The sequence below is a fragment of the Pelobates fuscus genome, chromosome 6, assembly GCF_036172605.1.
Source record: "Pelobates fuscus isolate aPelFus1 chromosome 6, aPelFus1.pri, whole genome shotgun sequence".
NCBI classification, from domain to species: domain Eukaryota; kingdom Metazoa; phylum Chordata; class Amphibia; order Anura; family Pelobatidae; genus Pelobates; species Pelobates fuscus.
Genome location: NC_086322.1, coordinates 295,826,798 through 295,843,359, shown reverse-complemented (window position 1 = coordinate 295,843,359; position 16,562 = coordinate 295,826,798). Strand labels below are relative to the sequence as shown.

The window sequence follows — 16,562 nt, the reverse complement described above, 5'->3', positions numbered from 1 at the left end:
TAAAGGGGGGAAATTTAACAGTAAATGAGACAATTAGAAAATGTTACAGGAACAATAGGTTGATGAGAACCTTGCTCAAACAAGCTGACAATCTAGAACAGTTAATATATATAATGCCAACATACCAGAATATTGCAGAATGCAAGATATTTATTTTATTGTACTAACACAATACTTAAAAGACAAGCTTTCGAGAGTTTACCTCTCTTCCTCAGGTCTCAAGCAATGCTGCAATATTTATATATAAATCTATGAAAAAAGCTTCAATATAGCCTACTGTTTGAGGTTATTTTTGTACAACGCTACAACATATGTTGCTGCCACGCTTACATAGTAACTAACTATGCAGTCATATATCCAAACTATGCAGTCACAATGCTACTTTGTGTTTTCCTAATTCTAAACCTCCCACCTGCTAGCAAATTCTCCCTCTTAACACTAAAATAAACTACAAGTCCCATGATACAATGACACAGCTCCAGCCCCCCTCCTTATTAGATGGGAGGGCGGAGGGGTGTAGCTTTGCCTGTAGGGGCAGGACTAGGTCTGAGTACAAAGCCTTGCCAAGTACATACAGCACAGCAAAATCAGCTCTTGAGAGGAGCTTAATGTTACGGCTTGTGTAAGGGGCACATCATTCTTCCAAACTCCTGACCCCTCCAACCCGCTGAGACGCACAGCACATCAACCACTACCTCTTTAGCCATTGCTGCTATCAATCCTGGAGACTTTAGTATTTTTTTTAATTATTTAAATTGGGACTATTTTATATTGTTTGTATATATATATATATATTTATATATATATTGGCATTTTACCGACCAAGGATCGCCGTCTTTGGAAGAATTTGAATGTTTTATTAAAACCTGTGTCTGTTTGACATTTTTTTTTTTTTTTTTTTTTGACTGGCTGCAATAATGCACACAGTGCAAAAAGACACGACCTTAACTAAAATCTTCGTGGGTGGTCTACCTTATCACACTACGGACTCATCCCTTAGGAAATATTTCGAGGTATTTGGGGACATCGACGAAGCGGTGGTCATTACGGACAGACAGACTGGCAAGTCTAGGGGCTATGGATTTGTAAGTATCCGAAAACAAGAAAAAAAAATGGATTGAAAAACCTATTGTACAGCGCTGCGGACCTTGTTGGTGCTTTATAAATAATAATAATAATAATAATTCCTCACTTTGTTGACTTGTCCTCAGTTTTTAATTTTCTCGCAGTTACGGGAGTTGCAATCCTACAGCTATAACCGTACATGTTGAGCGTACAAATATCTGTACAAGAATTTTACAACAAACCCACTTTTACTATATAAGAGCAAAGGCTGAGAAAGTTCTGAACTCATTGTGGCAGATAATCGTTTATTTGTTTAATCAATTGTGTTTGGATGCATAGTCCATTGTGTCAATGTTTATGTTTGCAGAAACATTGTGTATGTTGGTTATTTAAAAAGCTCAAGTATTGCACAGATATTTGCTGAGCAGGCCCCTCTGGCTAAACAAGCATTAGATCATTGCTATTTTTAAAGTTCTGATTTTTTTTTGGACATTCCCAAAGTTTAAAGTCCAAATCTCCCCCTAAGGGATTGTACTAGAAGCCTTCCCCAGCAGTTTGGCAGTTGGCTTATTGGAGAGCCTGTGTTGTGAGTGCATACAAACGTTTGTTTGAAAAATAAACATGGTTTTTGGTTGATCATATCATTGGCAGCACTGCAGGTTCCTGTGTGTGTGTGTGTGTGTGTGTGTGTGTCTCTCTCTCAGAATTATAAAATGTTCAGATGTGGTTTAGACTTAGAGGAACAGGTGGAGAACCCCTCGCTGTGTTTTATTCCTCTTGTTTATCCTCCGAAATCAGAAAGAAAAGTTGAATTAATGACGAATTGTAACCCTTTTATCCCTAACCATAGTATTAACCACAAATTGCTAACAAATCCCGATGTGCTTCAAACGTATGTTCGTATACTGCCAAGGAACAAGACGGGGATACTGTCAGACTTCAGTCGCCTCAGTTTTCTCCCTTGTGACCCCCTCCCCCACTTATTCCAAAATATATGTTTGACTAGACTGTTATCTAAGTCTGGGGTCTTGAAATCTATTGAGCACATAAATGTAGTGGCGTTCAGACATTTTATAGGAAGTAATCGAATTTAAAGGGTATCAAAGGGTTTTCAGAGAGAGAGTGTGTGTGTGTGTGTGTGTTTTTTGTTTGTTTGTTTTGTTTTTGTTTAAATTTCAGGGACCCCTGAAACCCAGTCTGGCAACACAGTATCAATCTATAAGTTCCCTGAAATGTAATTCGTGTGTGAGGGGGGAACGGGGGGAGGGTTTGGTTCCCCCCACGCTCCCCCCCACTCTCTTTTTTCTTTAAGTGTTTTGAGCAATGCAGTGTTGAAATGTTCCGTAATAAAGTGAATAGCTAATTGTAAGGATTTAATGTGTTTCCTGTTGGGTGATTGGTTGAATATCCAGGAAGTTTACTGTCCAGTGTCATGGAAACTGAGGCTCGTATAAAGATGAATTACAAGGCTTTATATCTTGAGAATGGCAGAGTTTGGATCGCTTTATGTATGTTCTGCTCTGAGTGGGTGGACGTTCCTTTAATTTATAATCTCGTCTGTCCATTACTGTCTCTTTAAAGAAGTAGGTGATCTTCATTAAACAACAACGAACTGCGAGAATTCACTCACACAAAAAAATAAATGTAGCTGTTTGATGTTTGGTACAGTGATAATATTTCGGCAACATCTCACAGTATAGAGAATTAAAGCCAAGTGGTTCGGATTAAAAATAGATTGTAATGCATCCGGTGATATTTTGTGCCAATTTATTCCCCGTGCCCACCTTGGCAGGGAGCTCCTTTTACTTCATATAGCCCTGGTTAAAGTTTGCCAATAAATGCATAGATGCTATTTGTAAACATCCCGTATGGATTTATAGTCTGTATAGAATTGCTTTTCTTTCTAGAAAGATCTGCTTCTAGAATTCTAGAATCTCCATATTAAGGAGGGATAATATATTAAGGAGGGATATAAAATATATCTTAAATTATGATGATCTAAAATCGTAGTGACTCTGCAGTACAGCTACTTCTCAATAATAATAATAATAATTATAGTAATAAATCACTCCCCCCCCCCCCCCCCCCCTCTTATTAGCGTCTTCTTTTTGGGCATTCCTACGTACTAGCTTCAAAAGTGACAAATGCTTGATTATGTATTTTTTGCTCCTTGGCAACCTTATTGTGTTGTTATTTTGTTTAATGTTTGGTGATAGAAGTCTGATTATAAACTGCTTTGGAAAAGTCCATACTCCCATGGAGTGCAGCATACAATGTTTGCTATCGTTTTCCACTAACTAGCAAAAGTTATCATCATGGGTTATTTCTGTATTGTGGCGCAAAAACAACGTCCAATTTGTAAGGTAGGCAATCCTCGTAGCTGTGTTTTATCCAGGGAATTATTTCACACCACAAAAGTCCATGCCTCTCCATTTGTACGGAACAGATTCCCTAGCTTCTGGTCGTCTAGCGGCCGGACATTGAATGTCCACCACGTATTGGATGCGCTAACTGTAGACACTCATTGAACTCTTATTCTTTTCTGTCGCAGGTGACCATGTCCGACAGAGCAGCAGCTGACCGAGCCTGCAAAGACCCAAACCCCATCATCGATGGTCGCAAAGCAAATGTCAACCTTGCTTACCTGGGAGCCAAGCCAAGAAATCTCCAAAGTGGTAAGAGGCCATTTCTTCTTCGCCACCATCAACATTCTTCCACCATGCAGGTGGTTTTAGTTCCTAAGTACATACAGAGTGGAGACCTGAATCTGTCTAGATGTGGCTCTCTGTTTAATATCAGTATACAAAGAGTCTCAAACCAGAGAGTTACAACATCGGCCTCTGGCTTCTGATATGTACGGTAAATCAAATGATTCACAGACTCTGTACAAGCCTCATGCCTTATTCAGTCACCATAGATGGGGACCTGTCAACATTTTGACCTTGTTTGTCTTTCATTAATGCTATCTATAAACCGCTTAAAGTGTGGCTTCATTATAATTTTTTTAATATTTTAATTTTTTTGCTCATCTAACACATGGGTTGACACCTTTCCATTTTTTAAAAATTTATTTAACCAAAGGCCACTTGTTAATGGAAAGTTTGTATTAATTACAACCATCATGTGTCAGATGGTGTAATCCTATTGGGTATGACTATGCTAAATGGCTCACACTACAGGTACACAATGTATATTGAGAACAGGTAACCAATGCTTACTTTGCATATCCTTATCTATAATCTGCGTTATGAGGTCATCTGTAAAATAGGTCTGCTGACCTGCTCTAAGATATTTTGTGCGTGATGGTAAATGTATCTTTTTGCTGTATTTCTCACAAAACTAAAAATCAACATAGCAGAACAGACAGACCCAGACATCTGAAGGGGCTTTGTCATGCCAAGTCCTGGGGTAACGGGTTAGCAGATGGCATTGCTTGTCCACCACTCAGCATCGGAGCTGACCCATAAACAAAGCATTCTGGGATAGATTACAGAAAATCGAGGGGCAGAAATTACACTTACATAACGTAGCAGATCGCTACAGTGGAATTTTAACTGTGTTCTTGGTAAAAGTTTCTTTTTAAGTGATGCGTTTTCCTTGTATTTTCTGCCCTTTCGAGACGCTGCTCATACCCATTACCGTCCCTAGACTAACTGAAGTCTTATCTTACACACAATCATTAAATGCATTCCCTCTGTCCATGGTTTTTTCTGCAGGTTTTACCATTGGTGTTCAACAGTTGCATCCAGCCTTCATTCAGAGACCATATGGGTAAGTTTCAAACATTGCTATGAAGGTCTATCTGGGTTAGTCACTACACTAGCACTGACCAGGGAATTGCAAGCTCTTAGGCCAGAATAGAAGAATGAACAAAAGGAACTGAAAAATTCTCCAGCTTTGCTGTCTTTCCAATTCCTCTATTTAATAATACAATCAAACTTTTTTTTATTTTATTTTTTCGAGAAAATGTGAATTTAAATTTAAAGCTAAAATGGCTGGATGAGAAATATTCTCAGTCTATGATTTAATTCTGGATAATTTAGAGTTGATTTCTTATTTTTTTTATTTTCTTTGAATTCACAGCTTATTGAATAACCCTGAAAGTTTCTGCATTTAGATTGTCCTTTGTTATTACCCAACTTAATGATCCTCTTGTATTGACCTTGGAAGGATACAAGGCTGTCAATCAAACAGTTGTTAATTTTTTCCTGATTTGGAAACCTATCCACTAAGCCATCTCGCCGGCTATAGAAATTGCAATTACAGTTTTTGTAAATAACCCTGCTTCTATATAATCGTATAATCTTATAGATGGCTATAAGGTTTTCTCACTATATTGGTCTAAAATGATTATTATTTGATTAATTCACAAAGTAATTGGGCCGATAAAATCCTTCTTGTTGGTGTCTTTGTGTGTTTTGTGTTTTTATTTTTTATTTTTTTTTATATCATCATATACAAAATTATATTTCTCATGATGTTTTGATGTCTGCGGCTTTGTGTGCATATGTTTTATTTAGTTATTTTGTATCTACATTCTTGTATCCGTGTTGCTCCTCGATGCTGGTTAGCCTTCCAGTGCCTTGAGTCTGATGTCTGGAGAAGCCGCTAACCTTTAGGATTCTTTCCGCTCTCATCCCAGCTGAATATGGCGCGTGTTAGCCTGAACCTGTTGTGGAGGCTGGTACTTCGGATCTTGCGATTACTAGCTTGTTAGGAGCCGTTGAAACAGACTAGACAGATGTTCTGCGAGGCCTCTCGCTGCCTGCTATAGTAGGCTATTGTCTGGCCCTTTTCAATGGCTTATCCCCCCTCCTTTTATCCCTGTCTCTCTACCACACTACAAAAATAAAGGGCTCTAATTGGACCTAGCAGCTGTTCTAGAAAGCACGGGCGAGTCCGAATCACAATAGCTGCCAAAACAATGCCTACGTTTAACTCCCCAGGGCACGGCTTACTTTGCACATAACCTTGCAAGCCATCTAATGGCTCGCCGGCCTCTCCGGCAGCTACACGGTTAAAGGTGCTGTCAGACAAACCAAGGACAGAGCCAGCTGTTACTGTGTTTATAACTTTATTTATGAAGCACCCGGTGAGCTGATCTTTTTACAAAAGAAACATTCAGGGGATTGAGACGGTATAAAGCAAAACTTCATTTATGCAGTAAATGACAATGGTAGGCAGTATCTGGGCTTAGGAGCTTGCAATCTGTAATACAGGCTCAGCTTACTAGAGCCACTTGTGATTTAAACATTTAACCTCAATACATCACGTACTAAAAGAAATTAGTAAACAAAGGTATTGTAAATTTTACTCCATAACCCCTATTTTCTGTGAATCTTAAATTCATTCCTTTTGCCTTTATAAAACCTCCTAATTTTCTGTAGTTTAGATGTCCACCCCCCAAATTGATTCATTAGCTAAATAAAGTGATTTCTTGAGATTTAAAAAACGGGATTGTGATATTTAAAACAAAATTCCATTATTCGGGAAATATAGCTGAATGGATTCTCCCCCTCCTCCCCCTCCCCACCCTGCATTTTCTCAATTTTGGCAATTCCATTTATTAATTCACCACAATTGCCATTTTATTGAATAATCCAAAGGCTGTAGAAGACCTCAAATATGTCAGACAGGGAAGTAGTCTGCAAAATGAACCTTTATTTATTTTGGTTTTCCGGCAAGTCTCGAATATGATCTGTACACTATTCTCTCTCTTGAGTGTCCCTATACCACATTTTGTTTTAATATCAAACACTTGTCTTGTTACCATAACAGCATAGATCAGATAAGCACTGTGTATACTGTGCTCCTTTGGAGAGGTGAGTGTGTTTTGTGTTTTTAATGACTGCAAATGTCTGACCCCAGGTCAAGGGAAGAGCTGATTTAATAGGATTTATACAGTCACTCGCCCAGAATCCTGGAGATTTAAACAACCCTTTACCATCGAGCGTATTGCTACTGTACCATCTAATCTGTTCTTGGATCCAAATACTCCTCTTTTGAGACCGGGAAATATTATGCTTTTTGTAATGGAAATCGTTAACCCCTTAAGTACTTTAACCCCTTTATGTCAAGGGGTCAGGCAAAAGAAGAATTAACCAATTTGATGCTGTAGGATGAAGTGGGCCCTCAGCTGGCTGCCTAGTTCCTCCTTTGTTTATTATAATATGGGGGTACAGTTCTGCACCCCAAACCTTTGTACTAGTAAAACAGATTTATGTCTGCAAATATTTATAGCCGTTAAAATGTTGCGGTTATAGCCCCCCATATGAATACATGTTGGGCCTTAATTTTTATTAATGAATTTTGTAAAAAAATGTATTTACATGAAATCTAAAAAAAAAAAAAACACACAAAAAACACGCATGGTATAATAGCACATTTTTAGAGTTTTTATTCTGCACCGATGTGGTCAGAAAGGGTTTTTACATTTATTAATATATATATCTATTAAAAAAAAAAAATCATTTAATTTGTATTTTTTTTTATAGAAGATGTTTTGATGGGAACAATAAGAATATATACATTTTTGTTAAGCGTTTCTTTGGAGTGCTTGTCCTTCAAGTCTCCACATTGAGTTAGATTCAAAATGCAGATGTGACTTTTGTTTTAAATCCACCCCACCCCTGCCCTCCTCCCCCAATTCCCTCCTCCCCCTATTCCCTCCTTTCCTGGTGCCGAATATTTAATGTAAATTCTGACTTTACAGCTAAACACAGGCTTGCTAAATACACCCTTCTCCCCTTGCAGTGAAGGCTTTTGTTCCTTTGTGTGTTGGTAAATAAATGTCAGATTATTTTTAAATAAGTCACTTATTCTCCCTGAATCTCCCCCCCCCCCCCCCCCCAGTCATTAAGCCTTTTCTAATAGACTCTCCTAAACTCTGCAGAGCTGAGACTGTTATCTCTCAGCCAATTGTTTGCCAGGACTGTACTGATTATCATACAGATGTATCCACACCCAGCTGGGGGGTGAAGGGAAGAGGGGGGTAGCATATGATGCCGATCAACAAATTGCTGGGGATCTCCGGTCATTGCTCTGTGGCCTGTGATGTGTAAATGAGAGTTCATCTCCAGCTGTCTCTCATGTGTGTATGTCAGCTGTCCCCAATCTACCAGGCCACCCTTTCCTCAACTACAAGTGACAAATTGCATTTCACAAGCCCTATAATCTATCACCCCTGTGTGGGCCAGGGATATCACACTGATAGGTGATATTTTACACCTACCGACTTATCAAATTTCCTGTTGGTTTTTAGTGAGGCCACATCTCCTCTCTGTGTGTGTGTGTGTGTGTCTGTCTGTCTGTCTGTCTGTCCCTGGACATGGAGCAATTTGATATTCAGTTGGGTATTGAAATGAAAGGGATCCTGCAAAAAAGCACAATTCATATCTTGCAAGTGAAATACGTGAAGAAATCGATCAACTACTTTGATTAAAGGCCACTATAAGATTATTAACCTCTAGAACTCAGTGTAGTGATTATACAGCCTAGCCTCAAATTAATATCGAACTGCTTGATCTAAATACAGGCATACCCCACTTTGAAGTACACAATAGGACCAGAGCATGTACGGTATGTAAAACAAAAATATAATTCACTTCCCATTGCATGGACTGTATTGCAATAGTCATTTACAGACATAACTGATATAAATCATTGCTGAGGAATTAGTCATAACCAGGGCCGGACTGGGGATACAAAGCAGCCCTGGAAAAAATCTATGCCAGCCCCATAAGTCATTGCGCCATGTATTGTCACATGTAATATGTAAGGCTATGTCTTGCAACCCCAGTTGATTGAGTTATTTATATATATATATATATATATATATATATATATTTTTTTTTTCTAATATAAAATATTGGTCCTTTTCAGAGTAAAATGTTTAATTATACAGTAAGCATACTCACATGCAGACACAGACAATCTCGCTGACACACACAAGCTCATTGAAACACAGCCTCATAGACAGACAATCTCACTGATATATATATATATATGCTCATTGACATAAAAAACACAAGTTCAAAGATGCACACACAGGCTCACTGACAGACAATCTCATTGACACACACAGACAAGCTTATTGGTACACACACAAATGTAGTACAGACAAACTCTGACATGCACAAGCTTTCTACAGACAAGCTCACTGTCACACACGCTCACTGATACACACATGCTTCCTACAGACAAGCTCACTGACACACACGATCACTACAGACAAGCTCACTGTCACACAAATGCTCCATACAGAAAAGCTCACTGACACACACATGCTCCCTACAGAAAAGTTTGTAATAAACATGGTCTAGATATTCTGTGGCCACCCTTTTTCCTGCGAACAAGAGAGATCTGGTTATATATGCAGTGGAGAACCTCAGGCTTTATTAAACTGTTCCAAAATAATCTGACTGAATTCATGAGCGGTATGCACCGATTTGTAGAGCTATAATCAATGACACACGTACACACACAAGCTCACTCACTAACAGACACACACACAGCTTAATATAGTGGTTCTGGTGTCTATAGCCTGTCCTTGCAGGCTTTTCAATGTAAACACTGACTTTTCAGAGAAAAGTTTTTGATGCAAGGACAGGGCAGCTGAGAGAATTTATTGTAGGAAGGATGAAGACGTACAGGTGTCTTCTGTTTCACAAGTCAAGTCTTCAAAGACGAGACGCTTTCTTGCTGGCGAATCGGGTGTACTACAAGTAGCAATCAGAGTAGACGCAGGAGGTGGTGGTGATGTCAGAGCTGGAAATGGACTATCAGTTGATGATGATCTGGGATCAAAATGACTGTCAGTCAATGTTGATGATCTGTGTGTTGATGGACTTTTAGAAGAGTAAGTGTCTATGGAGGTTTGAAGTATAGCTCTCTTCTTTTCCCTGTAGATTTCTTTGTAACAGGCATAAGCCCCGGAAATGTTAGCATTGACTTTGGAACTTCATTCAAAATCGCTTTTAATGCTTTTCAAAAAGAGCCATGGCGCTATCAAGATGACGGAAAGCTTCAAAGATAAATTCTGTAGTTAAGCCTTCAGGCTGTTCAATGATCTCAACCCCATCCTGCATGTCTTCTCTCCCCTCTTCAATTTCTAGAAGATCTTCATTGCTGAGGGGCTCACTGTGGGATGCAAGCAGTTCAGAAACATCTTCTGGCTCAACTTCCATCTCTTACTACCTTGCCATCTCTACAATCTTTTCAGTAGCATTAGCTACATGATCTTCAAAGCCTTTGGAATCACCAACTAACTCTGGGCATCATTTTTGTCCAGGCCCTTTTCATTGTGGTTTCCTTTATGTCATTCCAAGCATCTCTTTTGGATAGGACTTCTTTACCTGCTCCTTCTTCTTTGTCTATTGCTGCAATACACTTACTGAATGTTCTTTTTAAGAAGACCAACTTGAAGGCGGTTATGACACATTGATCCATGGGCTGCAGTAGTGAGGTGGTATTTGGTGGTAGGAATTGCCCTTGAATGTTGGGGTTCAGCTCATCTAGCGTTCGAGGGTGTCCAGGGGCATTATCGACACACAGCAAAATGTGGAAAGGGATATTGTTGTCCTTGCAATAGGCTTTCACCTCTGGAACAAAGCAGGCATCAAACCAGTCTTCAAAAAGAGCTGCAGTTACCCATGCTTTTCTGTTAGCTCTCCAATGCACTGGAAGTCTAGTTTTATCGTAGTTTTTCAAAGCTCTCGGATTTTCCCATCGGTAAATTAGCAAAGGCTTTAAGGTACCAGACGCATTGCCACCTAACCAAAGTTTTATTCTATCTTTAGCTGGCTTGTAGCCTGGCATTGAATTTCCCTGTCTTGCGATGAAGGTTCTTGCAGGCACCTTCTTCCAGAATAGCAAAGTCTCATTCACATAAAAAATCTGATCCATGGAGTAGCCTCTAACTTGAAATTTTTTGGCAAGATTGCTTGGATAGCTTCCTCACCTTGTACTTTAATATTATGTAGGGTAGACCTCTTCTTGAACCTATCACACCATCTACGGCTTGCAGAAAATCGCATCCTTTGCTGCCTCACCTTTCTTAGCCTTCAAGTCATTGAATAGGCTTAAGGCTTTACTGTGTATAATTGCCTGGTTGACAGGAACATGGCGTGTAGTCTGATTTTCTATCCAAAGTATTAAGAGTCTCTCCATGTCTGCAACAATGCTATTCCTTTTTTTGAATTGTTGTTGTGTTAACGGGTGTAGCACTCTTAATTTCTGAGAGAATTCTTTTTCACTGTTTTTCATGATGATGTTAACTGTAGTCCGACTGAAGCCTAGCCTTCGGCCTATTTCAGCTTGAATTACACCGTTATTATACAATTTAATAATTTTAGCCTTCATATGGGTATGTCCGTACTTGCAAATGTACATAAAGTGAGGGTGTGTAAAGCGGGGTATGCCTGTAAAGGCACTTCGAGGGACCGTCCCCTTCTCAACCGCATTGATAACGAAGAATTAACACCTCCATATTATCGGTCAGGTTTGTCTAATGCACACCCGATGATCTTGTGTCTAAATTGACATCGATATTGCAGCAGTGTTAATTCCGCCTTACTTATGTGGCCAAGGGGCCAGGAAATGGCACGGTTTATATTAAACCATTTGTAAACTGATTCATATTAAACCAAGGGAACTGTACGCAACATAACTCCTGCAGTCAGCTGTAGGCTGCCCCTTTAGTTATAGTTTTCCTTTCTGCAGCATGTGAATGCTATATACTGCAGGATGAACCTTTTTTATGTGCTGTCAATCAGCAACAATGTGTGCTGCCCGTATATCTGACTGTTTCTGTATCAGAACTCCATATCAGCGAACACTGTAGTGTTTTTTTTTTGGTTTTTTTTTACATTCTTCTCAGAAAACTCAAATTACCTTACTAATTTACACTAACGAGCGGGAAGCTTAGACCCCCTTCACCCTCCAGAACTGTGGGAAAATGGCTGAGGCTTAGACCCTATCCTGCTCCTGTACAATCCGTAGTATGAGGAATTGTCTTCTAATTACACAGCCAGCAAGCAGAACTTTCAGCATTCAATCTCTCTTGACCACTAATAGGACAGACAGATCCACTGTGTTTTTTCCTGGACACCCATTAACTCTTCATGGCCTGCAGCGCATGACAAGTTCTGCCCTGAAATATGTAGAAGTGATACACTGCAGGATTGCTCCTTGACAGTTTATTTATTGCATGCAGCATATGAATTCTGCATACCGCAGCGCATTTCATGTGTCCAGGAAATATGGTGGCTCTAGAAGCCCGACACACAATACCAGCTGTCTTAGATACGTGGGCGGGACACCACGGACGATTATGTGCCGTGTCTTGTCCTGTTTATGTAGTCGATTTTTATTTACATTGTAATCGATTTTTATTTACATTGTATCAATCTCAGTGGGGGGTAGAGAGTGGTGTGCGCTCCCAGTCTGGATGTGTGCGTAGCTCGCTCTGTTATTGGCCTGTTAGGGATACCCATCATGACTCACTTGTTGGCATCGGCCTGTACAGCGGCAGTCAATGCCCCTTGTACGGGGCCTGTCATTAAAGGTGCACAGCACAATGCCTTCTATGGAGATGATATGTTAATGGCAGGAAAACCTTTCTTTAAAACGTAGAAGAGGGCATATACATTGACAACCGCAGGTTGTATGTAAACACTTTTTCATTAATGCACTCTCTTAATCCGGGCTCAGGAGAGCTGTTGGCGTTGTCCCATTCTCCTCCTGACGTGTTATGGAATCTATGTGAAGTGTGGGGAGACTCTATTGACTATTCAAAGAGTTTCATTTCTGAACCAGACACCATCTTCTGGGACAGGCAGGGATTAGGCCATGGGGAGCCAGGCCAGCATTTCATAGTGCCCAGTCGGCTTTGGTTTGCTAAGGATCATGGGAATCTAAGTGTGCAAACTAGCTTTGCTTTTTTAGGGTACATTTACCTCCCAGGTCCTACCATCATATAATGGGCTTCTCAGTTTTACCCACTTCAAGACTAACTATGCTGGCTAAGACACAACAATTACTCCTGGAACAAAATAATTATAATTTTTTTTTTCTTCACCGCTTTAATTTATTAAATGTTTCTAGCGTCAAACAAAAGCCCATTGCAGGGAGAAAGAGCTTTGTGTGTGTATGCATAATGTGGCATTCTGGCTCTCGTGGGTGAACATTTGCTGACAATGGTCTGTTTGACTTTTTTTCTTTATGTAATTGGACTCCACCATGTGCCTGAATTTATTACAATCCCCCAGCACTGCTTGATAAATCTCTATCTGAAGTGTCTACACTGAACCCGAACACAATGAAGGAAGGGGTGTTTGTTTTGTGTTAAGTACTTCTCAACGAACAAACTGACATGAAGGGGTTAATGATGCCCACCCAGGGCCAGATTAAGAGCCCAGTGGGCCTGGTGCTGACAATTATGACGGGCCTAATTACAGAATCATATCGACCAAAAACAGTAAAACACTCCCAAGCGTCATGTATCTGATGGAGATGGTGCTGGAGAGAAAGAAAACAGCAGCTATAAGAAAACACATACCCTGTGCTAATCTCTCTCTAATTTATGTTTTCATCTTTCAAGTAAATCCATAACCCCTAACAGCAGTGTCCAGTGAAGCAGGAAGTCAATGGGCACGGAGAAGGGTGTGCCACTGACACAAATCACGTAACCTGCCAAAAGCGGCGAACATGCCCAAAAAGAGGACATGTCTGCCCAAAGAATTAGAAGGACAGTCTGGCATTAATGCATGTCAAGCTGCCTGCCAATCATGCAGCTGGCCAACTAAGGGCATACTATGCAGACAGCACCCTGAGCTTGGCATAAATGCCTCTAATGATGCGCTCGCTCAACGCTTTCTAAGGACTGTCCCCTAGCGCTCGATGGTCCACTTGTCTCCTTACCTTCTTACTAGCAGGCAGAAGCTCCTGGTATATAGTCTGGGACAGAGAAAAGCTGTATGTAGTGAGTGTAGAAGAAAGGGAACATGCCACAGTGACCAACGTCTGCATTAAGGATCACTATAGGGTCAGGAACAAAAAACATGAACTCATGACCCTATAGTGTTAACACCACCATCTAGTCCCCCTGGGCCCCTCATGCCGCCATAAATATAGTGAAATCTTACTGTATTCAAGCCTGAAGCTGTCTCTCTGCATGCTGTTAGACTCAGAAAAACAAGCAGTCTGCTGACATCATTAGAAGTGGTGGCCTGATCCAATCACAGTGCTTCCTCATAGGATTGGCTGAGACTGACAAAGAGGCAGGGAGGGATATGCTGGAACTTCCTATCCCTGCCTGTCTCCACACACAGCGACCCCTACTGGCCAGTGCTGGTATTGCATAGTAATCTCTTGTTTATACTGAGAAAAATACCAGCATTTGTATTGCCAGTATCACTGCAATATTGGCACCAGCCAGGCAGCCTCAAATACTGGCTGTGCCAATAAAATAAAAGCCAGGTGGAATCCCTAAGAGTAGTGTGTGAAAAAAAAAAAAAATGTAAAAAAAAATCCATCAGCCCCTATGTTAATCCGGCCCTGTGCCCACCCATTGTAAAACCATAGAAATTGTGTATTGACTCCACTGATCCCCTGAAAGGTGAAGACGCCTTGCGTGTCCCAAAGGTTCATTCCCATATTTTTCTTTTACAGTCCAATGTAATCAAATGGACATTTTAATAATTGCATTAAATGCCTGTATTGTATTATGGCGGGGTGGGGGGGAGAGGGGTAGAATAATTGTAGCCTGCAGGCATGTGATATAAGACTTTTTTTTTTTTTTTTTTTTTAATTACTTATCCTAAAAGCAAAGCTTCAGAAGTTTAATTGTGCAGAGAATGGGTAGGATTTGGGAGATTCTAACATTGAACACTTTGCAAGAAGAATGTATTGGTGTACAAGCTTGTGGTGTACCCTCTCCTCCCACTCAATATTGTCCCTTTAAAAAAAAAAAAAAAGGGGGGGGGGGGTTCTGTATTAAGTGCGGTCCTAGGGCAGTGTTCTAAATGTGGAGCTATTGCCATGGAAAGTTGCAGTTTTAGAATGTTGTCTATTATAAAGAATGCTCATGTTACACAGTGGATGAGCATGATATGCGTGATGGTTTGTCCTTTCTGGCATGTGAGGGGCTTCTAAAAGTGGGAGTCGTTGAGCGTTTTTTTAAAAAGGTCCCTCAGAGTTCCCACTACATGTATTATGTTGGCTGAGTTACGGATTAACACAGGAAGCAAATAACAATTGAGTGGAAGGGGAGGGTGAATATGACCCGGTGACAGATACAGGGAGGGGATGAAGAATATCACATGAGGACAATTTGTTTAGAAACTTGGGGTATACAGTACATGCGATTCAATTCTGGACGAAAAAACAAACCCCATCATTTTCTGCTTAATTTATTTCAATATTTCTTCAGAGATATATCGAAGGGGAGGGGGGTGGAGGTAATAAAGTGTTTTTTGGGTTTTGTTTTTGTATTTCAAAATGACAACCCCCAGCCCCCCACCCAAAAAATATTTTATTCCTCAGAAAATCTGACTTTAAAAATTACCTTCTAGTTTGCTGAAGAGGAAGTAGAAATGGTAGCAGGTTTGAGCTATACATCCTATCTGTACAGCTTTGTTTTTTCCGTTGCTATAAAATCGGTACTCGGTATAAATTTACAATTTGATGGATATCTACAATAGACGGTTCTTAAGTATTGATTTACCTCTAATTAAATGTTGTATTTGCTGTCTAAATAGGAGTCGCAGTACAGAAATGCCAGGTTCTGATATCAAATGTTGTTAATTGACCGTATAACCTAGCCTGCGTGTGTATATAGTATATCATCATAAAGAAGGTATTTAAACCAAGTTTATTTATTTTAATTTTATTTATTTTTTCCTTTCATAGGTTGACGCCACAATATATCTACCCACCCGCCATTGTCCAGCCAAGTGTGGTCATTCCTACACCCATACAGTCCCTCCAGAATCCATACATTGAGTACAACGCTGCTTCCCAAGCTTACACCCACTACACCACCGCGGCCTATGAACCGTATCCGTACGCTGCGTCCCCTGCTGCAGGGTTTGTAGGCTATGGGTACACGAACGCAGTCCAGCAACCTATGTCTGCTACCACCACTGGAGCAACCCCTGCCACTTACATACAATACCCAGCTCAGCAGCTGCAACTTGACCGTATGCAGTAAAACAAGGACAATTTGGATTTTTGACGGGGTGCGGGGGGGATTTTTTTTTTCCCCCTACAGCAAACACAGCAGAGATATTGATTTTTTTTTTTTTTTTTTTTATTAACTCAATAAGGGATAAAGACTTAAGCTGTATATGGGTACCTACACTTTTTTTTCCCTGTTATATTACAAAGTTGGAGGCTCTATACATTTAATATTTTATTGGCATCCTGAAAAGGATTCTGGGTAAAAGCAGAGACTTAATGGAGAGGAAAAATGATTGGTTGAAGAGACACAGAGAAATCTT

At 40.1% G+C, this 16,562-nt stretch overlaps 1 protein-coding gene across 2 annotated transcripts; it reads left to right on the top strand.

Annotated features, from left to right (window-relative positions):
- The first annotated feature begins 890 nt into the window (after nucleotides 1-890).
- On the top strand, nucleotides 891-16,341 carry RBM38 (RNA binding motif protein 38). 2 transcript variants are annotated; one of them, XM_063425648.1, is made up of 4 exons: nucleotides 891-1,085; nucleotides 3,617-3,740; nucleotides 4,782-4,836; nucleotides 15,973-16,341. In XM_063425648.1, the coding sequence occupies exons 1-4, from the start codon at nucleotides 918-920 to the stop codon at nucleotides 16,271-16,273; spliced, it is 648 nt and encodes a 215-aa protein (XP_063281718.1). In that variant the 5' UTR covers nucleotides 891-917; the 3' UTR covers nucleotides 16,274-16,341. The 2 variants fall into 2 exon arrangements, with proteins under 2 accessions (XP_063281718.1, XP_063281719.1); XM_063425649.1 differs by lacking the exon at nucleotides 15,973-16,341 and adding an exon at nucleotides 5,149-5,213.
- The last annotated feature ends 221 nt before the right edge of the window (nucleotides 16,342-16,562 follow it).

Excerpts from the sequence above, each read along its gene's own strand:
- RBM38 (XM_063425648.1), top strand. The coding sequence starts at position 918 with ATGCACACAGTGCAAAAAGACACGACCTTAACTAAAATCTTCGTGGGT. Across the intron at positions 1,086-3,616 it reads AGTCTAGGGGCTATGGATTT|GTGACCATGTCCGACAGAGC; the intron begins GTAAGTATCCGA and ends TTTCTGTCGCAG. Across the intron at positions 4,837-15,972 it reads TTCATTCAGAGACCATATGG|GTTGACGCCACAATATATCT; the intron begins GTAAGTTTCAAA and ends TTCCTTTCATAG.